This window comes from Elgaria multicarinata, chromosome 17 (assembly GCF_023053635.1).
Source record: "Elgaria multicarinata webbii isolate HBS135686 ecotype San Diego chromosome 17, rElgMul1.1.pri, whole genome shotgun sequence".
NCBI classification, from domain to species: domain Eukaryota; kingdom Metazoa; phylum Chordata; class Lepidosauria; order Squamata; family Anguidae; genus Elgaria; species Elgaria multicarinata.
In genome coordinates this window covers 7,054,913-7,082,021 of record NC_086187.1, presented here as the reverse complement: position 1 = coordinate 7,082,021, position 27,109 = coordinate 7,054,913, and the positions used below count along the sequence as shown (strand labels likewise).

Sequence of the window (27,109 nt, the reverse complement as noted above, 5' to 3'; positions counted from 1 at the left end):
AGCAGCTGGACTTGTGGAGCAAAGTGTTGCCTCTCACTGACTGGCCCTGCCTCCCAACTCCTGCACGTTCAGCGGAAGGTGTGCAAGAGACTTCTCTGCACGTGGTAGAAGCCCCCTTTGACCCTTCCACATCCCCTTTCTCCTGCAACGCCTAGAGTGAAGGAGCGAACATTGCGTTGATCAAACTCAGTTGCTATCAGCGTTCCCTTTTGGCAGCCAAGTAGCCAATCACAAGCAGAGCTTACGGTCCATGAAAGTCTTCCCAACAGGGCCGGTGCCAGACTTTTTTGTGCCCTAGGCAAGGTGAGCTGCTTTCACCCCCCACCACCACCACCGTATCCACACACACACACACACACACACACTCCACACGGCCCGCTCACCCCGGGGCCAGGGACGGGGCTTACCGTTGGCAGGCGGGCGGCTGCCTGCACCCCGATCCGGCCCGAGGCGAGCGAGCTGGGCAGCAGGAGCGCTACACGCAGCACCCGACTCCTCTGGCCGCCCGGACGCGGCGACGGCAGAGTTTCATTGAGGGGCATCGAGGCGGGCTGCTGCCCTTCACCTCCAACCTCCGGGTTGGAGCGGCAAGCGGGAGGCTGGCCACATGGCCGGGTGGAGGGAAGGGAGGGAGTGGCGGGGGGAAGGGGAGGAGGAGGCGGAGGCGGCAATCACGCCAGGCGAAGAGCCGCCGGCGCCGAGCAGGTAAGCGGCGCACTGCGGGCTGTCACCCCTCTCCGCCAGGCGGCTCCACGTTCTGATGTCCGGCGCCCGCCGGAAGTCAGAACGTGGAGCCGCCCGCCCCCGCCCCCCAGTGTCCCAGGTTGGCTTCGGCTGCTGGGCGGGCGCCCAGCTGAAGCCAAGCCAGGGACGCTGGGGAGCAGGGCGAACGGCGCACCCGGAAGCTGCCCTCACTCGGCCAGAGCGGCTCTGGGAGTGGGAGGGCGACTTCCGGGGGCGCCGAACTTGGCGCTCTAGGCGGCCGCCTAAGTGGCCTTTATGGAAGCACCGGCCCTGCTTCCCCAACTGCGTTTCTGGCTGGGATCGTCATTCCTGCTATTCAAAATGCTCGGGCCGTGAGTGCTGTTATGCATATAGCCCAAACGGCAGCCTCCTACTCATAACAGGAAGGTATCAGCAGGTTGGGGGGGACGACCCAGGTTTGTAGAACGGAGTGGCTGGAATCCTGAACGGCAGCACTTCACAGTAAAGAGATTTTGTTGCAGGTCCCACTTGTCTTTTCCTTGATGCTGTTGCATCAACTCACTTGTCCCCTTGAAAGACCTGCCTGCCTCTAGCCAAAGAACATATCTTGGGAGTGTGTCAGGTTCATAATTTCACCCTCGTGTCAAAACATCAGAGGCCAGATTTGTATTATTTCAGGATGCTGTTGTTTTTATTTTACTTTATTTTTATTTTTTTGACAGCTGGTAGAAATAAGATTCCTGTGCTTCTGGCTTCCAAGTAATAAAGGGAGGTGAATCATTACCAAAAGAAAAAAAGAAAAAAAGGGAAAACCAGAAAGGACCACCCAGTTACTATATATAAAGCAGTAAAGTGATCTTGTGTCAAAGTCGCAAACCAGGGAATTCTTTCCTTAAAATCGCCTCAATATTGCAAAGCAGACCGGAGGTGCAGGGTTGGAATTAATTAAGAGATGTGCGATTTCCTAACGAAGTGGCTAATTGAGAGACATTAATGAAATGGGCGGCTTAATATATGTGCACGCATGTGTTTTTAACATTTTTAAAAAGGTGTTGTCAAAGAGCCAAATCAACAACATGAATAATTAGTCCCCTGACCCCCACCTGTAAGAACAGTCCAGATATTTGGTGGAGAATATCACTTGGGTTTTTAGCTTTCAGATGCAGGTGTCACAAGCTGCATATCTTGAATGGAGAACCATAGAGTCTGAAGCTGGAGCCTAAGCTAGTGAGCTACTCCTGGCTCTGTGTCCTCAGGCCTCAGTGCCCTCTTCAGGCATGGCAGGGAAATAGCAGTAAGCAATATCGGTCGCTCTTACTAGAAAACAGTATGAAGGCTCTGAGCTTCTCTACATCAAGGAAAAACCCTGTAGCCTTACTGGAGCTTTGTCTTCTGGAGTTTTTGCAGGTTTCCGATGGGCACCATTAGAGATGTAAAATTTCCGGAAATTTTGAAGCCATGGAAAAAACCCGTTTTTTCCCCGGAAAAAATGAAAAATTGCCAAAAAATTGAAATAATGCAATATTAGCACTTTTTATAGATTGAAAGTCACTTTGTTACTTTAGGAACATAAAATGCAATTATGTCCAAGTTGGTATGGCATAACATTATTACATTTGGTATATTAAAAGTAGTGTATTCAAACAATTATTACAAATTTAATTTACTTTTTTTACTTTTTTTTTGGGGGGGGGGGTAACAAATGGAGCTACAAGCTCCTGAACTGTTTGGAACACCTGAACTGTAAGGAACCTCTTTGGTTCTGCCAGCTTATGAGGAGCAGGCAAAAAACAATTTTAAAAAACAACTGAAGAAACCACCAACATTAGTAAAAAAGAAAATTATTTATGTCTCCGCTAGTCCTCCAGTGTCAAGATATAAAGCACCCATTCCCATAAAAACAACTGAGAAAAAGGCAGGGACCAAGGCCACAGCTAGACCTAAGGTTTATCCTGGGATCATCCAGGGTTCACCCCTGCCTGAGCACTGGATCCCCTGTGTGTCACCTAGATGAACAGGTTTGACCCCTGGATGATCCAGGGATAAGCCTTAGGTCTAGCTATGGCCTAATATTCAATGAATATGCATGAAATTTAATCAGACACATTTTCTGAGCTATAGCTATCAGTATTAGTTTCAGTCTCTGCTTCAATGGCAGTGCTGCCCCCTAGAGGCAGAAATGTATCTTGCTCTTGCATTTGAGAGTTGTAGTCTCAGTTTGCAACCTAGGACTTGCTTGTCTTTGGTGCACAGGAATTGTAATAATCTGATACTGTACAGTTTTTAGAAATCATTTGGAGAAATAAATATCTGAACACCTTGTCTTAAACATTTTATTCATCATGCTAAAATAAAACATCCCGTAATCCGTTTTTTCTTCATTTTTTTCAATTTTTCGGGGAAAAAACAAAAAAGGCTTTGGGGAAAAAAATGGGGGAAAAAACTGTTTTTTTCCTGAATTTTTCCGGGCCTTCACATCTCTAGGCACCATACACATGCTTCCTTCTGCTTGTTTTTCCTGGTTCGTTTGAGGGCACATTCCTTATGTTTCATTTATACAGCCAGTAGATGGCACTGCAAGAGTTCTACAATATTGTGTGATTCTTGATTTACACCACCTCTTTGATGGCGTTTTTGGCTGGGGGGGGGTGTTACTGCATTTTCGGCTATTTATAAAATGGCTGAATAAACCTGAAAAAAGAGGCACCAGAGGTTGACAACATTGTGAACAGTACCACCCATGTTAGTGAGTGAACCATCATGGGCTCATGGTCAATGCTTGTGTAAAAACACCCTCTGGATTAGGAATGGACAAATCTATCCATTTTGGTGTCTCCCAATCTTAAGTTTGGTTCATCCCAAACTTTGAGAATTTATTTATTTATATCCTCTTATGGATCAGTAATTCGTTAAAGAACAGAAAGCGGAGAGTAGGAATAAATGGTAAATTCTCCTAATGGAGGGAAGTAAATAGTGGGGTCTCACAGGGATCGGTATTGGGACCAATTCTTTTCAGCGTGTTTGTACATGGTCTGGAGTTAGGAGTGAGCAGTGGAATGGCCAAGGTTGCCAATGACACCAAATTATTAAAAAGTAGTTAAAACAAAAAGGCATTATGAGGAGCTCCAAAGGGATCTCTCCAAGCTGGGAGAGTGGGCATCGAAATGGCAGATGCGGTTCAATAAAAGCAAGTGTAAAGCGATTCATGTTTGGGGGGAAATAACCAACTTCAAGTATAAGCTGATGGGATCTGAGCTGGTGGTTACTGATCAAGAAAGAGATCTTGGGGTTGTGGTGGACAGCTCGATGAAAATGTCCACCCAGTGTGCAGCCACCATAAAGAAGGCAAACTCCATGTTAGGCATTATTAGAAAGGAATTGAGAATAAAACAGCCAGTATCATACTTTCTTTATACAAATCTATGGTGCAACCACACTTAGAATACTGTGTACAGTTCTGGTCACCACACCTAAAAAAAATTGGTATTGTAGAACTGGAAAAAGTGCAGGAAAAGACAACTAAAATGATGAAGGGGCTGGAGCATCTCCCCTATGAGGGAAGGTTACATCAACTGGGATTGTTTAGCTTGGAGAAAAGGAGGCTAAGGGGAGACAGGATAGAGGCATACAAAATGATGCAGGGTGTGGAGAATGTGGTGATTTTTCTCCCTCTCTCAAAATACTTCATCCCATAAAGTTGATTGATGGGAGATTCAGGACAGATTAAAGAAAGTACTTCTTCACACAGTGCATAGATAAACTACGGAATTCACTACCACAAGATGTAGTGATGGCCACCAATTTGAATGGCTTTAAAAGGGGGTTGGAAAAATTCCTGGAGAAGAAGGCTATCAATGGCTTACCAGTCTTGATGGCTCTGTGCTACCTCTGGCATCAGAGGCAGTAAGCCTATGTATACCAGTTGCTGGGGAACATGGGTGGGAGGGTGCTGTTGCACCATGTCCTGCTTGTGAGTTCCTGGTCTACAGCTGGTTGGCCACTGTGTGAACAGAGTGCTGGACTAGATGGACCCTCAGCCTGATCCATCATCAGGGCTCTTCTCATGTTTTTATGTTCTTATGACTTACATTTATATACATTTTTATATTGCCTCATCTGCTAAAATGTCGTCAAGGCAGCATAGGATTTATTTATTTATTTATTTATTTATTACATTTCTATACCGCCCAATAGCCGGAGCTCTCTGGGCGGTTCACAAAAATTAAAAACATTCAAAGTATAAAACAACAGTATAATTGATTTAAACAATAAAACTGTACACTTATATGAACAAGAGTATTAAAATAGTTAAAACTTTAAAACTACACATTTTTAAATGCCAAATTGGGGGAAAATGTGTTGTTTCACCCGAAAGTGCAAAATTAGGTAATTTCTCCTTCATCTCTCCTCTGGAATGGCAAGCTTGGTACAAATGCCAAGAGCATGGCACTCTTCTTTGGATGGGTCAACAGAACAGAACCCTACTCCAGGGACCCCCGATGAGAGAGTACATCCTCCTAATTTTAATTCAGTGATGTCTACCTGTGACCTCAGTTTGGCTATAGCTAGATGTTGTGGATCATTTTGCCACATTGCTACATTCACAGACTGGACTGCCCATCAATTGCCTGGTTTGAAAGCAGAAACTCCCGCCCCCATGACCTTTCACAGTAGCTTATTTAGACCTCTCAAGAATATAGTTCCATTGAACAATACAATTTTATGAACATCAGAAGTGCCATGCTGGATCAGACCAAGGGAGCACTCTGTGCACACGGTGGCCAACCAGCCTTTGACCCACAATGCTAGAAATGGTGCAACAGCACCCGTGTTCCCCAGCAGCTAGTGCACACAGGCTTATTGCCTCGAATGCTAGAGGTAGCATACAACCATCAGGGCTAGCAGCCATTGATAGCCTTTGCCTCCAAGAATTTATCCAACCGCCTTTTAAAGCCATCCAAATTAGTGGCCTTCACTACACCTTGTGGTAGTGAATTCCATAATTTAACTATGTGATGTGTGAAGAAGGACTTTTGACTCTCTTTCCTTCCAATATTTTGGCGACATGTTCAAGCACCATCTGAGCCGCATGGCTCGATCGATTCCTATGACCATTCGGTGCACGTTCAGTCAACGGAGACTGAATGTCTCAATCCATTGGCAGGGATTGAATTAGATATGTGAGCGGGCCAATGCAAGTCTTGTCTGGATCCTCTCTCCAAAGGGATAGCACTCTAGAACAGTTCCTACCCCAGTTATGGCCGTTAGAGATGAGTGGTGTATAATGTCAATTGTGTTTTGGTACATTTTCTCATGTTAAATTGACACTATGGGGAAATCCAGATTTAAAAATTGGTAAGAACGTGTTTTTGTGGCGTACATGGGCAGATGCAATGGTTTTTACTGTCAGGGAGGAAAATTTATCTCCAGAAAGACAAGCCCTAGAAGAAAAGTGGACTTGGCACAGAGTTTCACGCAGGTATTGCTCATTAGTGCTGGAACTGTAAAGGTCAAAGATAAGGGAAGAATTTCTCACCTCATCCCTTAATTGAATAATTGGATGATGAAACTGTGTCATCATACTGTGTATGATATATATGTACCTGTACATATGGAATGTTTTTCTTGATGGTCGTGGTGTGTATGTCTCTTGTTGTTAAAGGAAGATTTTGTATGGGAACGTTAAGATTATATGTCTCAGTAAACTCTATTGCTGAAGAATCTACTTGTGTGAGTATTTCGAGAAAGGCACGCAGCAGCCGTGCAGGGAGCCAAACGCTGGAACACTGCTGCTTAAGCTCTGCTAATTATTATTTATTTATTTATTTATTTATTTATATAGCACCAGCAATGTACATGGTGCTGTACAGAGTAAAACAGTAAATAGCAAGACCCTGCCGCATAGGCTTACATTCTAATAAAATCATAGTAAAGCAATAAGGAGGGGAAGAGAAAGCAAACAGGCACAGGGTAGGGTAAACAGGCACTGGGTAGGGTAAAACTAACAGTATAAAGTCAGAACAGTCATTACGCGAGGGTATTTAGAAAAATTGGTATTTTTTTCCTGTTCCTGAATTTTTCTAGTTATCCCCCCTCCCCCTAATTTCTTTCAAAACCTTGACATCTCTAGTCCCCTTCCTGCAAGTTTACACGCTCCTCTTCCTTCTTTCCTCCTAGGTGCTCCTCATCGTCAGTGGGAACTTGAGCTTCCTCAACTGGTTGACCATCGTGCCCAGCATCGCATGTTTCGATGATGCCTCGTTGGCATTCTTCTTCAGCTCCAAGGAAAACAGTGTGAAGGCCCAAGTCCTGGAGATTCAAGCCAAAGAGGCTGAGGGGAAAGTAGCACCCTTGCGATACGGTAAGCCATTCTTCTGCAATGGAAGCTTATAATTGGGTTCTGTCTGACAGATCCAAGTGTGGCGCAGAGCGGTAAAGCAGCAGTTTCTGCAGCCGAAAGTCTCCCCACGGCCTGAGTTCGATCCCAGCGGAATCTGGTTTCAGGCAGCCGGCTCGGGTCGACTCAGCCTTCCAACCTCCCAAGGTCGGTAAAAGGAGTACCCAGTTAGCTGGGGGAAAGGTAATAACGGCCAGGGAAGGCAACGGCAAACCACCCCGCTATAAGGCCTGCTGAGAAAATGTCAGCGAAAGCTGGCATCCCTCCAAGAGTCAGTAACGACTCAGTGCTTGCACGAGAGGTTCCTTTCGTTCCTGACAGAGATGCATCCGTCACAGAAGCGATCCTCTGCCTGCATTGCTTTCAGGGTTTTTCTCTTCCATGTTGAGGATGAAAGACTTTAAAAACCAGAAATGAAATTCAGAGACTTCCCAGACTTCTGCAGCTGCAGCTATACAAAATTCCCAGGCCCTCGCAAAAGAGGACATCAGCCCTGGAGTCACGCCTTGTTCTGTGGGCTGTCTTGGTCCCCCTCCCTCCTCCATCAAGATGCGTAGATGCTGGACGATAGCAACTCTGCTGCATGACCCCTAGAGACAAATCAGTCAACAGGTGGGCCTGGGAAATGAAGACATTCAGCCTGAGATGTCCGAGACCAAAGGAAGTGTTCGTTTTTATACTAACGAAATTCCTCTTTCTTTTGGTTTATGTGGAACAGAACGAATCCAGGCCTTCTGAAATACCCTCCCGCTTTCACAGACAGTCACAGGGGCCTGGGCCTCACTCCTTGAATCAAATGCTTCTCCCAAAATATTCTCAGACTAAACAGTTTATCAGGGCGATGGAGAGGCTTTAAACAAGAGCCATTCTCCTGCAGAGATAGGAGAGGAACTATTTGTGTTGCCCTTTAATGTGTTTTGTTTTTCTTAAAAAAAAAATGTCAGGACACAAGAAGGGTCAACTTTGCTTATTTGCCTGCTTCTTGATCACTTTGGTTCCCTTTTCAATCACCATATGCAAAGCTACAGCTGCATTCAAGCCTTTCAAGCAAGCTGCAGTCTCCTAAGTAAGTTTACACGGATAGAGAAAGTTGACATGATAAACAACAATGAAGGGCTTTCAGAGGGAAGGTGTCATTAGAAGGATTTGGGGAGAAATGGCAAGTCAGAAGACAATTCAAGAACGTTTGCCTACTCTTCTTTCTGCAGTGTCCCTTTCCGTCAAACTGCAAACATCCCCATTTGCCCCGATACCTTGTGCACTGACAGTTTCTTATATTTCAGAAGTTGGAATGTTTACAAACATTCCATAACACCTCAGCAGCATCTGAAGCAGTAGGCGCATTTCACTTTATTGAAGCCAGAGCTGTTATAACCAGTAGCTTCCAAAGTTTCAAATAGGGTAGCCTGTGTTTACTTCCATTTCTTTGTTCACTTACCTGATTTGTTCACTTACCTTCCATTTCTTTGTTCACTTACCTGTTTACCATTTTTAATTGTTGTAAACCGCCCAGAGAGCTTCGGCTGTGGGGCGGTATATAAATGTAATAAAATAAATAAATAAATAAAATTTGTGGGTAAATTGGCAATACTTCCCTGCAAATCCCCATGTTCTTTGTTCAATTTTATTTGTGCATCTCTCTCCATCCGTAGTCTGTGCCCTACAAGTGTCCTATCCAAAACTGGTGTTGTTACAAATACATAAAAAGCTTTTAAATGTTGAGTTCATTATATTAATTCTACCCCATTTAAAGTGTTGCTACTGAGTGTTTCAACAATATTTTGATGGGGGTCAAAAACATACCTAACCAGGCCAAATGGCAGTACCCTGCATGGTGAGGCTTGTGCCACAGCAAAATATGCCTCAGGGGAGTGGGGGTGGCGGTGGGGGGCATTGCTGCTTACACCTAGGGTGACCCTAGGGAAAGGAGGACCGGGCTCCTGTATCTTTAAGAGTTGCAGAGAAAAGGGGATCTCAGCAGGTGTCCTTTGTATGCATGAAGCACCTGGTGAAATTCCCTTTTCATTGCAAGAGGTAAAGCTGCAGGAGCCCTGCCCTCTTTTGTATCTGGTCACTCTGTGCAGGGATCCTGCAGCTTTAACAGTTGTGATGGAGGGAATTTCACCAGGTGCCGCGTACATACAAATGACACCTGCTGGAATTCTCTTTTCTGTGCAACTGTTAAAGATACAGGAGCCCTGTCCTCCTTTCCATAGGGTCACCCTACTCCCACCAAGCTCCTCTGAGGTGGTGGAACCCTTTACTTACAGTCCAGCGCTCTGAAAAGAAGTGTGTTGTGAGGCAGCTGCAGCTGCCATCACCTTCATCGACCCAGGTATTCTGGGGGAACATAGATGGTGGCAGCTCCCGGGGGGGGGACCAAAACACTCCTCAGAGCCCCCGCCCCCCATAACCTGGTCCCAGCCCTGTGCCTAATCCCCAATATCTGTGGTCATACAATATGTCCGTTTGGGATGTGAATGGGTGAAATCAGCTGAGTTTTATGTCACTCAAAATATCCTGATTTCAGCGTTTTCTAAGGCAGTTTTTAAGATGTACGTTGGATGTAAATTTTGTATCATTGCTGCCTTAATCATGGAGGAACTTTCATAAAAAGGAAGAAAACAGACCATTCTTCCCGAAGCAGCCCATGACTTCTGTACACTGTGTCTTGTTCTTAACCTAGCAGCATTTTAGACATTCTTCTTTTTAGCCCCTTCGCAGACTATTTAGAGAAGCAGATTTTTAGAAAGATATGGCACAGCCCATTGGCCGATGCCTGCAATGCTGGGACCTTCCGCCCCCCCCCACACCCTATTTTTGGGCCATAGTTTGTTTTCTCATTGGGTTGAGCAAGGAATCCAGGCCAGAAACGGCACCTAGACAGAGGGGCAAGAGGAAACGTGACTGGCTACGCTGCTGAGTCACGATGCTGCCGGAGTCCAGTTCTTGCTTTTACAGAGATGCCGTTGATGCATGTGGCCATTTGCAAAGCAAGATAAGCAACAACAAAAGACAAATCCCTGCCCCGAGGCGCTTGCAGTCTAGATGTCAAGAGTGGGATGGGAGGAGACAGGAGAGGTTGGGGGAGAGGGGATGGCAAAGCGAGAGAGAGACGAGGAGCCAGAAGAAGGGGAAGAGCAGAGAGAGAGAGAGAGAAAGAGAGAGAGAAGAAAGGAGCACTCGGATTGTTCAAGGGCGTGTCTAGATGGGGCGATATCCCAGGGATCGTCCTGGGATAGTCCCTGTGCGTCCACATGACACACAGAGGATCCCGGGGGCAGGGAAGGATAATCCCTCCCTTTCCCCGGGATATCGCCCTACCCTTTAATCCCGACTTTTCCCGCGGTCTCGGGATGCTCCCGAGACTGTAGGACGTGTGGCCGGGCATCCTGTTTCCGTCCCAGCTCCTCACGAGGGACTGTGAGGAACCGGGCACAGGACTCAGAGCTCCTCAGGAGCTCCGTGCCCATCAGGGGTGGGGGGAGCAAGAGGGTTTTTTTTAAACAAAAAAACAGACATTTCCGCTGGAGCGCTCCTGCACTCTTTTTCGATTAAAAGAAAAAACAAAATGGCGGGCACGATGTCCTCTTCCTCCTGGGACGTCACGTGCCACGTGTAGACTGAGGGGGAGGATCTCCTGATCATCATATCGTGGGAACATCCCCCTCCACTCCCCTCATCTAGCCATGCCCCAAGGCTCTCCCCTCTCTTACGCAACGTCACAATTCTGGGTCCTTTAGGTCTAAAGTATTATGGTATAAATCATGCGGATCAGGGTGGTTTATTGAGTAGCTAGCGAAATACCTCTCATTGCCACAGCAGGTGTGGTTATGATCCGAGGATGAATATATTGCAGTGATCCCCATGGGTGGGGTGACCCTATGGAAAGGAGGACAGGGCTCCTGTATCTTTAACAGTTGTATAGACAAGGGGATTTCAGCAGGTCTCAAGTGCGGAGCTGTTTTTCCTCAGGAGAGGGAGAGAATCAAAGGACGTGTTATATGAGAGGCACGGGAACAATCAGTTGCCTGCTTTAGGAACCTGCCATTTCCGGTACAGAAACATGGGGTTGGGGGGGCTGCTTAACTCACTCCCACTATCCATTTATTGCTCAAAGCAATCCTCCCTTAAACGGCCGCTGTTTGGTTTTATCAGGGGGGAAAACGAACTCCTGGCCTAGGGCACCCCCAGTGGCTGGGGAATGCTGGGATCTGAACGACTTTTTTCTCTTTAAATACCTGTAGGACTGTGACCTTAAACATCCTTTCCAAGCCCAACACTGTGGCCTTCCTTTTTCCTTTATGGCTTCTACTTTGCCTTCTCCACAGGCTCCTACATCCGCAAAGCGGTGAACATATCCTTTGGACTCCTGATTGCCTTCCTCAGCGTCCCAGTGGTTATCAATTTGCTTAGCTCACGACAACTCATGAACACGTCCTTCAACCCACTCCGGATAGTCAACACCTACGGGGCATTTGGAAGGTAGGAGTCCCTTTGGCTGAAGGACACCGCCTCCTACCACTCTGTCATTGGCCTTCTTGGGACATGTCTACACCTGCCTTTTTCCCTGGGATCGTCCCAGGATCATCCCTGTGCATCCAAATGACACACAGGGGATCCCGGGAGCAGGCAGGGACGATCCTTCCATTTGCCTGGGATAATCCTTAGGTGTAGAAAGCAGTGTTACTCTAAATTCCACTGGGGGTGGGGAGAGCAGTTTTAAGTAGGGATAAGATGGGAAGGGTGGGTAAGATTTCAAAGGCATGTTCTTGAGTATACTCAAGATTTTCACACACATACCAGTAGTAATCATGATGCCTCACTCCATGGAAGTCAGAGGTCTAATGCTGGTATTACCAGCCTGCTGCCACAACTTGGGATATTTCCATAGCGTTGTGCAAGGGGTGTGCCTGGTGTGCCCAGGCACACCCTAATGTCTTGAGCAATACATGCCAAACTAAGGGGACCATTGAGTAGGGATCCAGAGAGGGATCCAGACACAGTGGGAAATGGTTCTCTGGTTGCTCTCCGGCGGCTCTGCCACTGCACTGAAGAACTGCTGTCCCTGAGAGAGCATCATCTCTCCCAGAAGCAGGAGCAAAAAGAAATCTCCTTACTGGGAGCAGCACCCCTTCAGCCACTAGGCCTCTGCTGGAGCTTATGATACTTATGACTGAGTATTCCACAAATGTTCACGTTTTAAAAAATAACAATTCCCTGGGTGCACGCCTATGGATATTTCTCTTCTGTTACCCTGTACCCTCAAGAATACGAGGGCAGCTCCATTTCACGTGGGTATTGACCTCCACCAAGCCAAACTTAGGGATGTTGCGAGTTCCCACTGGGGTCCAGAAGTCCAGCGGACAACCCTGCATCTGCCCCGGGCCCCACTCGCCCAAGCGTCCAGGAGCAGCCCACCCTTATTGCCGCCCCCCACCCGTTGTCAGGGCGTCGCAATACCCTTCTTTGCAAGGAAGGAGACTGCGGTGGAGGTCCATACCCACGCTCCAGACACTTGGCCTTTCCTCCTTGCAAGGACGAGCGTTTGGCACAAGGCGACGGGGAATCCAGCGGCTGCCATTGGCGGCTTGGCCTCTCCCAGTAAAGGAACATTGCGCTGCACAACATTCCCTTCCTGGAAACGTCCACCCTGACATTTTGCAAAATGGCGGCGGCTCGCAGAGAGGGCTTTTAAATGTTGAGTTCATTATATTAATTCTACCCCATTTAAAGTGTTGCTACTGAGTGTTTCAACAATATTTTGATGGGGTCAAAAACATACCTAACCAGTCCAAATGGTAGTACCCTGCGTGGTGAGGCTTGTGCCACAGCAAAATATGCCTCAGGGTTGTGGGGGTGGGGGGCATTGCTGCTTACACCCCCTGCAGCCTCATCGGCCACTCACCGAGAAGCTCACATAGGGTCGTGAGCAGGGGCGGGGGCGGCTCAATGAGAGACCGATGAGCCAGGCATGGGTGAGTCCGTCCCTCTCTAGCCACACTTGATAAATCATGACGTTTTGGTTTCTTATTAAGTCACCTTAACAGTTTATGCGTTTCCAAAGCCAAGTAAAATAATAAACCCAGCACACATAACGATACCTTCACTCCTTTCTCCTGCCTCGGCTCCCAACTCCACTCCACTAACTCTTCTTGGCACCTTAGCTCCAAGGTGAACCACCCAGAGAGCTTCGGCTATTGGGCGGTATAAAAATGTAATAAATAAATAAATAAATAAACTTCTAACTCTCATAAGTGCCCTCGAAAGCCCACGGAGCAATCCCAACCCAGGAAAAAAGCTCAGTCACCACAAGGTGTATTTATTTATTTTATTACATTTATATACCACCCCATAGCCAAAGCTTTCTGGGCAGTTTACAAAGATTAAAACACGGAACATTAAAAACATACACAAAATTTAAAACCATAAAAAGCATAAAAACCGATTCCATATAATATCCATCTACTCTGGGTCAGTTAAAAACTCAACATATGCTGTGAAATGCCTGGGAGAAGAGAAAATCCAACTATTAGGTGGATTCACAGTTGGCTACAGAATCGGACTCAAAGAGTACTTATCAATGGAACCTTCTCAAACTGGGGAGAGGCAATGAGCGGGGTACTGCAGGGCTCAGTCCTGGGCCCAGTGCTCTTCAACATTTTTATTAATGATTTGGACGAGGAGGTGCAGGGAACGCTGATCAAATTTGCAGATGAAACAAAATTGGGTGGGATAGCTAATACCCTGGAAGACAGAAGCAAACTTCAAAGTGATCTTGATAGGCTGGAGTGCTAGGCTGAAAACAACAGAATGAAACTTAATAGGGATAAATGCCAAGTTCTACATCTAGGAAATAGAAACCAAAGGCACAGTTACAAGATGGGGGATACTTGGCTCAGCAATACTACAAACGAGAAGGATCTTGGAATTATTGTAGATTGCAAGCTGAGCCAACAGTGCGATATGGCTGCAAGAAAGGCAAATGCTATTTTGGGCTGCATTAATAGAAGTATAGCTTCCAAATCACGTGAGGTACTGGTTCCTCTCTATTCGGCCCTGGTTAGGCCTCATCTAGAGTATTGCGTCCAGTTCTGGGCTCCACAATTCAAGAAGGATGCAGCTGGAGCGTGTTCAGAGGAGGGCAACCAGGATGATCAGGGGTCTGGAAACAAAGCCCTATGAAGAGAGACTGAAAGAACTGGGCATGTTTAGCCTGGAGAAGAGAAGATTGAGGGGAGACATGATAGCACTCTTCAAATACTTAAAAGGTTGTCACACATAGGAGTGCCAGGATCTCTTCTCGATCCTCCCAGAGTGCAGGACACGGAATAATGGACTCAAGTTAAAGGAAGCCAGATTCCAGCTGGACATCAGGAAAAACTTCCTGACGGTTAGAGCAGTGCGACAATGGAATCTGTTACCTAGGGAGGTTGTGGGCTCTCCCACACTAGAGGCCTTCAAGAGGCAGCTGGACAACCATCTGTCAGGGATGCTTTAGGGTGGATTCCTGCATTGAGCAGGGGGTTGGACTCCATGGCCTTGTAGGCCCCTTCCAACTCTGCTATTCTATGATTCTATGATTCTATGAAAAGTCTTGACCTGGCACCGAAAAGATAACAATGTTGGCACCAGGCGATCCTCATCGGGGAGTTCATTCCATAATTGGGGGGCCACCACAGAAAAGGCCCTCTCCTTTGTTGGCTTCCTCCGAGCTTCCCTTGGTGTAGGCACCTGGAGGAGGACCTTAGATGTTGAGTGTAGTGTACAGGTAGGTTCATGTCAGGAGAGATTCTTTCCTCAGTGCAGTTCACGTTCTTGGAGGCCCAACTGCCCCCCCCCTTCAGTTGTCCAACCCCTCAGAACCCAACAGACCAATCGTGCCTAGGAATGAAGCTCAATTGCCATAAAGTTCCACTGTCACTAGAGTTCATCTCAGCAGCAAATACAACCTGCTGAACAATAATAAAATCAACCATCCCCCATTTTGCAGCAGAGACAATGGCTAAAACTTGTTGTTCTCTATACCCAAAATCCCGCACCAGCAGAACTTGACCATCCCTGGTCCTGAGTCCATGAATAGCTGAACATCTTTATGAATAAGGATTCTGGGCTGCTAATAATCCCAGCAAAACTGTCATGCTGGTGACTGGCGGATTGACTTTGGGCCAAATGTACCTTATTTCTTCGATTCTAAGACACACTTTTTTTCCAATATAACCATCTCTAAAAATAGGGTGCGTCTTAGAATCGCGGGTGTGTCTTAGGGTGTTTTTTTTCTGTTGGTGGTACTGAAATCAGTGTGCGTCTTACAATCGATGGTGTCTTACAATCGAAGAAATACGGTAATACACAAGGCGCACAACTACTAATATATAATAAATTTCAAAACTCGGGTAAGAGAATACTTTTTATCAGATATATCAATTTTTATATTCTATATATATAATATTATCACTGAAACGTGGAATAACATTGATAGTGCTGCAGTGAAACGCACTTAAACAGGCCTCTGTTTATTTCCTGTTTTGCGAGAAGCTTCATTAGAAAATGTCATTAATTGGCACCATTGTGGAAGCTATTGCTGTTGATATATGCAGGGATTCATTCCTCAGTTCCATATAGAAGTTCACTTTAAGTCCCATCCAAAATTGTAAAGCCTCAGATGAGGTGAGCTGCAGGAGCCCTGCCCTCTTGTCCAGATACAAAGGAGGGCATGGCTCCTGCAGCTTTAACTGTTGTGATGACGTGGGCATTTCACCAGGTGCTGCATGCACACAAAGGACACCTGCTGAAATCCCCTTTTCTATGCAACTGTTAAAGATGCAGGAGCCCGGTCCTCCTTTCCATAGGGTCACCCTACTTCTGTCTCCTACCCAGCTAGCCTTCCCATGCTCTCCAGTTTCGCACTGCAAAACCTCAGCCTGTTTCCCCCAACGTATTACGAAACTACGGCGATGAGTTGGAGAAAGGCGTGGCCACTGCACCTCTTCTTACGCCTCTTGGATGATCTTGGCTTCTTTGGAGCGGTGGGAGTTTGCTTTCCTTGGACCGTTGCTTCTTGCCCTCCTCCCGCCCCGCCTCATGTCTCTCTCGGAGTCGACGGTTGCTTTTCGACAGTTACCAGAGACCTGTGAGCATGTGGTGAAACGCTGCTATAACGCATTTGTAATTCCAGCCTATGTAAACCAATAAAAAGAGGATTGCAGCTCATAATGAACATATGATTATGTGAAGGCTGACATATTTTGAATAGCACAGTAGGGACAGACTTTTTATTAGCAATTTGGTGTCCCGGATTTACAGCGTGTGTGTATGTGGAAGGCAGCGGGCCACCTCTCCGAAGCCAGCCAGCTAAGCAACAGGGCTGAAGACCATGAGAATATGTTGAACTGGAGGAAGCAGTGGTTGAGCTGCCAACATGCAGCACTGGACAGGAACCTAAGCCTGCAGTTATCGGTCCAGCGAGAGCAGAGAGTAGAGGGTGACCATATGGAAAAGAGGACAGGGCTCCTGTACCTTTTATTGTGCAGTTTATTGAAAAGTGAATTTCTGCAGGTGTCATTTCATAGAATCATAGACTAGCAGAGTTGGAAGGGGCCTACAAGGCCATCGAGTCCAGCCCCCTGCTCAGTGCAGGAATCCACCCTAAAGCATCCCTGACAGATGGTTGCCAGCTGCCTCTTGAAGGCCTCTAGTGTGAGAGAGCCCACAACCTCCCTAGGTCACTGGTTCCATTGTCGTACGGGTCTAACAGTCAGGAAGTTTTTCCTGATGTCCAGCTGGAATCTGGCTTCCTTTAACTTGAGCCCGTTATTCTGTGTCCTGCACTCTGGGAGGATCGAGAAGAGATCCTGGCCCTCCTCTGTGTGACAACCTTTCAAGTATTTGAAGAGTGCTATCATGTCTCCCCTCAATCTTCTCTTCTCCAGGCTAAACATGCCCGGTTCTTTCAGTCTTTCCTCATAGGGCTTTGTTTCCAGACCCCTGATCATCCTGGTTGCCCTCTTCTGAACACGCTCCAGCTTGTCTGCGTCCTTCTTGAATTGTGGCGCCCAGAACTGGACGCAGTACCCTAAATGAGGCCTAACCAGGGCTGAATAGAGAGGAACCAGTACCTCCCGTGATTTGGAACCTATACTTCTATTAATGCAGCCCAAAATAGCATTTGCTATTTGTATGCATGCAACACCTGGTGAATTTCCCTTTTCATCATAACAGTTAAAACTGCAGGAACCCTGCCCCCTTTTTGTATCTGAAAGAACTGGGCATGTTTAGCCTGGAGAAGAGAAGACTGAGGGGAGACATGAGAGCACTCTTCAAATACTTAAAAGGTTGTCACGCAGAGGAGGGCCAGGATCTCTTCTCAATCATCCCAGAGTGCAGGACATGGAATAACGGGCTCAAGTTAAAGGAAGCCAGATTCTCTTCTGCAGTTTCCCTTCTTTTGAGTTCAAGCCTAATCTGTTTCTTCTCGCATCCCCTCCAAGCAATATGCTTCTTGAGGAGCAATTTCTGGTGGTAGCTGGGGGAGGGCAGATGGTGGCAGCTCACCGGCTCGTGTCTGTTTCTTCTCCCAGACCCTCAGCGTTGGTCAAAGGCTGCAGGTGTCCCTCTCCTGGGTTAAAAGAAACCCTTTGGTTTCCCTCCATGGCCAAGCAGATGCCCCCAGGGAGACCCTAAGCCCTCCTTCCCTAAATAGTACAGTTTGTGTAAAATTGCAGGTGTACAGGACCATTCCCGCCTGCAATTTTGTGCAAATTGTGCTATTTACGTATGCGAATTTGCACAAATCCTGATTTTCGTACATATTCCCAGCCACGATTTTGCAGATCGTGGCTAGTGGACACACGAAAAAGGACACGAGCTCTCGCCAGATGCCCACGGACCCTCTGGCGGCTCGTCCCACATACACACTGGGATCGGGCAAACTACGGGGGTCTGATGAGCAAAGTGCGAACATCCCTATAAAGACATCAAGAAAAACTTCCTGACTGTTAGAGCAGTACAACCATGGAAGCAATGACCTAGGGAGGTGGTGGGCTCTCCCACACTAGAGGCCTTCAAGAGGCAGCTGGACAAGCATCTGTCAGGGATGCTTTAGGGTGGATTCCTGCATTGAGCAGGGGGTTGTACTCGATGGCCTTGTAGGCCCCTTCCAACTCTGCTATTCTGTGATTCTATGATTCTATGAAATAGGGATTGCTGTCTTAAGGACATCTGTAGGATCCTGTTCTTAATGCAGCAGTATGACTCCCAGGCCTCAAGGCCTTGGGAGAACAAATATGTTCCCAAGGTGGGTTCTCAATATTGAAATAGTAGTAGTCACAGTGTTGGTAGCGAAATGTTGGTTCTCAGCATTTCAGAAAATACACCTCTGTGCTGTCTTTTGCAGCATCACCAAAGAGAGAACTGAAGTCGTCCTTCAAGGGACATCTAGCCTGGATCCAAATGACCCGGCTGCGCTCTGGGAAGAGTATGAGTTCAAGTGTAAGCCTGGAGACCTGTGGAGGAGGCCCTGCCTCATAAGTCCGTACCACTATCGTCTCGACTGGCTCATGTGGTTTGCTGCATTCCAGGTGAGATTCCCACAGGCTCTAGTAGCTGGGTGTCATTTCAAGACTCATGATTCCCATCTGATGCAGAATACAAGCACATCCACCAAGTGTGAAGAATTATTATTATTATTATTATTATTATTATTATTATTATTATTTTCATTTCTATACCCCCCATAACCAAAGCTCCCTTTGTTTACAACAATTCATAAGATAATAAAATACAGCATAAAATACAGCATAAAAATATAAATATGCAAAACTTAAAACAATTTAACCAGGTAAGACCAGTTAAAATCCCTCGTGACAGAGCCTCAAAAAATGGCTTGGTTCAAATAAAGACCCTGAGATGCTTAGGTCCCTTATCCACAGATTTACTTGATTAGCTAACATGTCACAAATGCTATCAAATCCATGCTATAACTGCACAGAAATGAGCCGTTTTCCTGCCACACTGAGCCGTGGGCCCTCCTTGGCTGTGCTCCGTAGGGCACCGGTCCTTGTTGTAGAAGTACTGAGTGATGGTCAAGGATTTATTTATTTATTTATTACATTTTTATACCGCCCAATCGCTGAAGCTCTCTGGGCGGTTCACAAAAATTAAAACCATAATAAAACTACCAACACTCTAAAAGCACAAGTACAAAATACAGTATAAAAAGCACATCCAGGAAAAAACCACGCAGCAAAATTGATATAAGATTAAAATACAGAGTTAGAACAGTAAAATTTAAATTTAAGTTAAAATTAAGTGTTAAAATACTGAGAGAATAAAAAGGTCGACGAAAGGAGTATAGTGTAGGCACCAGGCGGACCTCTCTGGGGAGCTCATTCCACAACCGGGGTGCCACAGCGGAGAAAGCCCTCCTCCTAGTAGCCACCTGCCTCACTTCCTTTGGCAGGGGCTCATGGAATCATAGAATCATAGAATAGCAGAGTTGGAAGGGGCCTACAAGGCCATCGAGTCCAACCCTCTGCTCAATGCAGGAATCCACCCTAAAGTATCCCTGACAGATGGTTGTCCAGCTGCCTCTTGAATGCCTCTAGTGTGGGAGAGCCCACAACCTCCCTAGGTAACTGATTCCACCGTCGCACTGCTCTAACAGTCAGGAAGTTTTTCCTGATGTCCAGCCGGAATCTGGCTTCCTTTAACTTGAGCCCGTTATTCCGTGTCCTGCACTCTGGGAGGACCGAGAAGAAATCCTGGCCCTCCTCTGTGTGACAACCTTTTAAGTATTTGAAGAGTGCTATCATGTCTCCCCTCAATCTTCTCTTCTCCAGGCTAAACATGCCCAGTTCTTTCGGTCTCTCCTCATGGGGCTTTGTTTCCAGACCCCTGATCATCCTGGTTGCCCTCCTCTGAACATGCTCCAGCTTGTCTGCGTCCTTCTTGAATTGTGGCGCCCAGAACTGGACGCAGTACTCTAGATGAGGCCTAACCAGGGCCGAATAGAGAGGCCGAATGGAGAAGGGCCCCTGTAGATGATGTTGCAAGTGCCCGACTTAGTCTGAGTCGGGTGCATTTGGCACAAGTGCGGACCCGTGCTGGAGCACTCGTGGGGCCCTTCAAAGCTCTCGGTGGCACCCCGTCCCCCCCACTGTCGAAATTGTGCACTCCCCCCCCCCCGCTCCATCAATGGCGGTCGCTATTGACACAGCAGAGGGAAAGCCACAATTTCCAGATCCTCCATTGTACATATAGCAGAGGCTCTGGAAACTGCGCACTTTCCCCATTTCATCAGTGGCCCCATTCACACAAGGATAAAGGGGCGGACAGCAGGGGCGACAGCAGTAGAAGGCTCACACATCTTGCATTGAAAGGCTGGCAGCTGGCTCCAGCAGAGAGAATGCCTCTGTAGATTTAACCTGCAGTCTTCTCGCTTATTAAAAAGAAACAAGCAGAAACAAGATGTCAGTGCTAGAAAATGATGTGCAAGACTCACCAGGGCCCGCGCTGAGTGACACTTTTTCGCGTACACACACGGCACTGTGCAGCACTCCCAGCGGACAAATTCCTCTGTGCTGCAATAGCACGGCTCTTGCGCTGCTGAGGACAAGCAGAGGCCGAAAGTCCTGAGTCCTCCCTGTCCAAGTCCAGGAGGGACCTGGACCTGGCCCCGAGGAGCTGCCTGCCTGCTTGATGGGCTGTGAGCTGAGCCTCCTGGTCCAGGCGAGGCGAGAGGTGAGGCTCCAAGAGCAGCCGCTGAAGTTCAGAAGGGCCAGAAATAGGGAGGATGAACGAGGATTTCGTCATGCTTCGCACATCATGCTTCACAGACCATGATCGCAACCCCAATGCAAGTAGAAGAGCTTGTTTCCGAAAACGTTCACAAATTCCCAAACTTGCATTTGCGCTCAGAGAAAAAGGCTTCTTTTTAATCTGCACTTTTAAATGTGCACATTAAAAATGCAGATTTTTAATGTGCACATACATTAGAGCGTACATTTTGGGTGCGCTCTTTTGAAAATGGGCAATTTTCCGAAACTGAGAAAAGCGCTCAAACAAATGCAGGAAACAAGGCAAGACAAACTTCAAATTGATGTTCGGAGGAGCTGGGCGGTGACAAAAATCACTTCTTTGCCCATCCCTAGAATGTCGGGTGAGGTAGGCTGGACCTGAGGCTGAGTTCGAAGGGGAAGATAGGAGCAAGAGCTTAGCAAGGCAAGAGCTCTCTCCAGGGAGATGAGATACTCAGACTAAAGACCAAGCTCTTGGCCTGGGCTGCTCTAGGGCTCGGTGGAACCATGGTAGTAATTATGATTATTATTATGATTATTTAGAATATTTGTTCCCGTTTTAACAGTCTCGAAGCGGTTTACAACAGTTTATAGAACAATACATCATTGTAAAAAGATAACAACTTTTAGACAAGTTGGCTTGGAAAAGCCGGGATAAACAAGTAAGTTTTTAATAATCGACAAAAGCACATGATTGTTGATGCCTAACATATCGTAGAGGGGAGGTCCATTTCAGGGGGTGGATGCCACCAGTAGGGATGTCGGGCACCAGGATATCCAGCCCTTTTTGGATTCGCCAGCAGGTCTGGCTTGCATTTGCAAACTGAAACCCAGTTTTTCCCCCCCAAAATCCAGGAACTCTTTCTGTATATATATATTTTTCTTTGCAAAATAAGACATTTGCACAAATTGCAGGTGTAATTTGCGCAAATTTTGGATGCATACTTTTGAAAATTGCGCATATATACACTTTAAACAATGGGAGAAGAATGTGTGCATGTCAAAGTTGTGACCAATGTACGCGTACATTTGGGAAAATATGCACAGAAATACGCATTTATTTTCATGCGAAAAGAAAAAGACCAACATTCACAATCTGATGCGGACTCAATTCAGAATGGGCTTCGAGATGGAATTCGGAGAACTTTTTCTGATTTGCACATCCCGAACAGAAGCTGGATTTGGGACACCACTTATGCCTTAGGCCCTAATTTATGTTGTTCTTAGCCCTTAAACTTCCTTTATATTTTCTAGCAGGCCGTCCTTTCAATATCATTCTCTTCCGAGTCTGCATGATAACTTCCAAGGTCAACAATGCTGGTTCTGTGGGCTGTTGAATGTGGCCAGTTGAACACCTGAGACAGCCCAACTCCTGACAAGCTGCCGAAAACCAGGCAGGGCCGGCGGGAGAATCGCTTCCCCATCCCTTTGTGCTCTTCATGACAGGTCTCTCTTTACACCTCATCACCGCTTGATATATGACACTGTCTTCTCTTCCGGGCTTCCTGAAATAGTTTCCCCTTCTGAGGCAAGTGACAAAATTTCTACTGGAGCAACACAGAATCATGTTGAAAGGAGTAGGCCTGAAGCCTGTCATGGCCGACCGAGGGCCCTTCAGTTTTCACATGTTTGAATAGCTGGCACATCCGATATTTTAGACGCTTGAGGATTTGTCCCGGAACGCCCGTCTCCAAAGAGTAATTTGTTCTCAGACCGTCACTTAATTGCTGTCCCAGAAGTGCTTTTAATTATATTTCATATAACGCAACACTGCTTTCCAAGAAAGGGCTTCTATTACCCTAATTTTATTAGCCAAATATAATATCCCCTTTCATTTTTCTTCTTATAGACCTCTTTGTTCGGAGCGTCTCAGCATCCTGTGGGAGCCATAGCTCTCAATTAGTGTCTTTCGTTTCATGCTGGCAGAATGGTGGCCAGTCCACTTACACATCTGCAGGTCATCTTCTTGTCTGCCAAAGGAATCAACCTGCTACGCGAAGCTGGGGGCCTGGCAATAAAGGAATCGATGCAATGTCCAGCCCCAACCCCACCATATATACAATCCTAGTGTAGCATTTCCCAAACTCCTGATAGTTGGCGCACACTCTTTTTTAATTAAAATAAGAATTGGAGACATGCTTCATTCTTACACCCAGTGGAGGCTGGTGGCTCCGATGCCAGTGGGGCAGTGAATCCACTCTGGGTTTCAGTCAGAACCAGTCAGATCTCTAAAGTCAGATCTCTCGGAGAGCGCCTTCAGAGTTCCGCCTCAAACCCGGAGCGGATTCACTGCCCTACTGACATCGGAGCTACCAAAAGTTTTCCCAGCCCTCACCCTATCCCTGAGTTTCGGCATGAGCCCCTGATTTTGGAACGAGGCATAGCCAGGATACCGCTGTTATGTGTCTCTGCATGAGCTACAATTCGGGAAATGCTTCCTCGTGAGAAAGGGGAACAGCCAAAGCAACATGCAGAAAGGCAGGGGGGTTGTCTCCTCTACAGATAGAGGCTTTCATTATTTAATTAATGAATTTCACGGTGCACAATGACAGTCCTCTCATGTCAAACAAATGTACTCCGGCACTCAGTTTGAAGCATTCCACCCCAGCAGTCGCTTATAAGGCAGTGTTTTTCTACCATCTTCCAGCCAGGGACACCTCGGTTCGGAATAATACTGACCCAGGTCGCAGGCTGGGCTTTTTTCGGAGGAGGGCGAAGGGGGGGTTAAATTCCACCTTATCCTGGAGACTCCAAGAAACCCGTCCACAAGGAACGCCTCCTGCCCAAAGCCTGTCGAAACAAATGGTGATGTGCAAGAGTCGAGTTCACAGACATGGGCCAGATAGATGTGAAGGCAGGGGCTGAATTTATTGCGAATGCGGCCAGACGGGCGTGGCCTGAGCCAGTGAGTTTTGCAAAGTCAGCTGAAAGGACAATGGCTCAAAGTCAAGGAGCATCACTTTAAAACTTTGGCCTTTCTCCCCAAAGGCAAGCTAGTGAGCTTTCGACGCACACAGAGTTTCAGGATAAGGACGTTATCAGATTGCATATCTGCCTCGAGGCAGGGACCGTCTTCCCCCTTTGTTCTGGGCAATAGCTAAGCCCCCCCAGACAATGGAGACCGATAGCAGTCCATATGCTGATCTTGGCTTGTAAAGACCAGAATCGCGCTGTATTATTATTTCAAAATTCCCCCTGAAACATCTGCAATCCTGGGACAATGTGTAGGCCTTAAATAGATTGTGTGCGTGGTTTCAGAAATAAGCCACCTGTTGGAAATAATCCAAGTTAATTGCGGGGTTTTTAAAAAAAGAAAATGGAGGTGCCTCGTTCCCTGGAAACATCTCAGATTCTCAGCCCGTGACTTAAGAGTTTTCATCTGATTCCCAGGAGAAAAGCAGCCGAGCTTGAACATCACGTTGATTTGAGGCTGCTTTCTAAGCCTTCAGGTCCCCGCCTCTGGCAATACCCCATAAGGTAAATATAAAGATTCTCCCTTCCACAAAAAAGGGTCTCTAAAGTTCACACAGACCGCAGGTGAGATGAAAACCTTCTCCGGGTCTGCAGCACTTCCGAATGAAAGTGCCGAATCCTGTGGCTGAAATGTTTCCCCTAAAAACGGGGAAGTCAGTAGCACAGGGGTTCATAGACCACTGATGGATTAGAGAGAAGCAGTGGACGATGGTGGCTGCAATGTCAATGGCGTGGTGAATCTGCTCTAAAGGAGCTGTTCAAGCCTTGGATAGCTCCTTTGGAGGTCTGACTGAAACCACCAGCCCCCACTGGTTACTGTGTCTTGCATCCAGGAAAGGGAAGGGCTCTTGCCTTATTTCCTTCCTTATGGGATCCCCGAGAAAGCTGGCTGGCTTCTGTGGGAAATTGGCCGTTGGACATGGTGGGCATTTGACCTTCGATCTTGTTGAGGCAACTGATGGATTAGAGAGAAGCCGTCAAGCCTGTGTGGATCACCTTGGATACCTGCTTTAGAGTTCTGAGGGGGATGCAGAACATGACTTTTTTGACTGCTACACCTAGGTTGTAGAGCACCTTGAAGAGGAGTGAGGGAGACAGGAGCAGGCCAAGGGGACATCCGTTGGACGGCCTCTGCTCCACCCCACCAGGAGATGAGATGGCAAGCCATTCCACCAGCCCTTTTGACATCTACTTAATTTTTTCCTTTCCCCTCCTGATCCCTTTTTCCTTGTGTGTCGTGTCTTTTTTTATTATTTATTTATTTATTATTTATTTATTGCGTTTTTATACCGCCCAATAGCCGAAGCTCCCAGGACTGTAAGCCTGCAGGCAGGGACTCTCTTCTGTTACTGATTGGTTGTAGGCCGCTCCAGGAATATTTTCTTGGTTGAGGAGCAAGATAAAGATATTTTAAATAAATAAATCAGAGCTCCATGTGATTATTTCATCACTTGACTTTGGGTATGCCTTCAAAACCTGGCTTTACAGGTAAACAACTGGGCTGATTTTGAGTAGACGAAGGAATTCACGTTGGGCTGCTGTGATGGCTTTTTTTTAAGGTTATTTTTGTTCCTTTTTAAAAAACATAAATGTTAACAAATCATTGTAAATGTCATTACAACATACACAAAACCAACAAAGGATTATAGCATATACCTTGCACATTGGTTACTGCGGTTATACATTAATTTAACCTCGGGATAGGTACTAATTTCCCTGAATGATTCTACTAAACGTTCCCCCTAAGACTGCTGTGGCTTTATAATGGTCCTGTTCAGAAAACACCTTAAACCCTGCTGGTTAATACTTTTGGTTAAGCAGCAAGGTTTAAGGCGTCTTGTGCGATGCATTTTGCTAAACCCTGGTCACTTTCTAACCCCAGTCGGACCGTCTGCAGCAGGGTGAGCGGTTCTAACCGTGGCTTAAAGTGTCGTCTGCAACAGCATGGCTTGTGGTTAGGGCTAACCCCAGAGAACCACAATTTCGCTAACCCCAGAGCCTGAAGTGTCGTCTGAACAGGCCCATTAGGATATTGTAAGGTGCCTTGAGCCCTTCTTATTGGAAGGGTAGGATATACACATTGACATAAATAAAATAAACAGCCTAAGGCCACAGCTAGCAGACTGAGAGCATCCAGTGAGGTCCTTCTCCAGACGTTAGCTTTGCTGCCTACCAGGGGAGGGGTCTTTTCTGTCATGTCCCCCCACCCGTGGGACATCCTCCCCAAACACCTTTGTCAGGCTTACCTTGATTTCTTGAGACACCAGCTGGAAACTCTCCTTCTTGTGAAAACATTTTTGACAAGATTTACTTGCTGCCTTTTATCTGTTCACCGCTGCTGTTTGTTTGTGGTGTCATTATTGCTGTTTTTGTTTTAATGTGTTCCACTGTTGTACTTTCACTTTGTTTTATTCCTTGTTTTGTGTTGATTTTTAAAGATTTATGTTTGTGAGCTGCCTTGGACTTCGATTGGATGAGAAGGCAACTTAGAAAAGTATTTTGAATAAATAACCCAGCATGTCAAATATGACAATATAATAAAGTTCAGGGGTCTCTTGTGACACAGGGGCGCATCACCTGGCAAAGGTTGCGTGTTTCTCTCCTAAAGCGTTTCAGCTCTCAGAGGAGATTCAATGGCAAGGTCTCTTTGGAACTTTTTGTCTCCCGTCCACCTGAGCCTCTTCTTTCCTCGAGCAAGGGAAACAGCAAACATTCGACGGGTTTAGCCCTAAATTGCTGAGTAACCCTCTCTTTGCTTTGACACAGGCATTGCAGCCTTGCAGGTAGGGCTGCTGTGTTTTCTTTTCCTATACTGTCCCCTGCTGCTTGCTTTGAAGAAGACCCATCTGCGTAGGACCCCAAAGGAAACCAAGCCTCAAAAACCGTGTCTCGGCAGTGCCATGAAGTATTTCGGAGAGGTTTCCGGGTGCCAGTTTGAGCTACACACCCTAACCCAGGAGCGCACAACATTTTCAGTCCTGAAGGCCGTATGTTTGGTCAGGGCCCGGGGCAGCATGTGTGGATGCACACTGAGACACACACCCACTACAGGAGATAACAGCAGAGATTCCTAGCAAAGAGGGCTGAAGCCTCTGCGGACCGGGGGATCGCCATCCCCAGTCTACGAATATATTTGCTTATTTATTTGTGTTCTTATAGCTGTTTGTATTCCACCTCTCCACGAGGCACTTCAGGCCTGACTTAGTTCTCTTATTCTCTTCCCCCTCCATGCGCTCTT

The 27,109-nt window shown here is 46.7% G+C and overlaps 1 protein-coding gene across 1 annotated transcript in view; it reads left to right on the top strand.

Annotated features, from left to right (window-relative positions):
• LMF1 (lipase maturation factor 1) overlaps positions 1 to 27,109 on the top strand; it is a 258,971-nt gene that overhangs the window by 218,831 nt on the left and 13,031 nt on the right. The window contains exons 7-9 of the mRNA XM_063143557.1: positions 6,883 to 7,066; positions 11,434 to 11,587; positions 18,498 to 18,681. Coding sequence (XP_062999627.1) covers positions 6,883 to 7,066; positions 11,434 to 11,587; positions 18,498 to 18,681 — 522 coding nt within the window. The remainder of the gene's footprint in view (positions 1 to 6,882; positions 7,067 to 11,433; positions 11,588 to 18,497; positions 18,682 to 27,109) is intronic.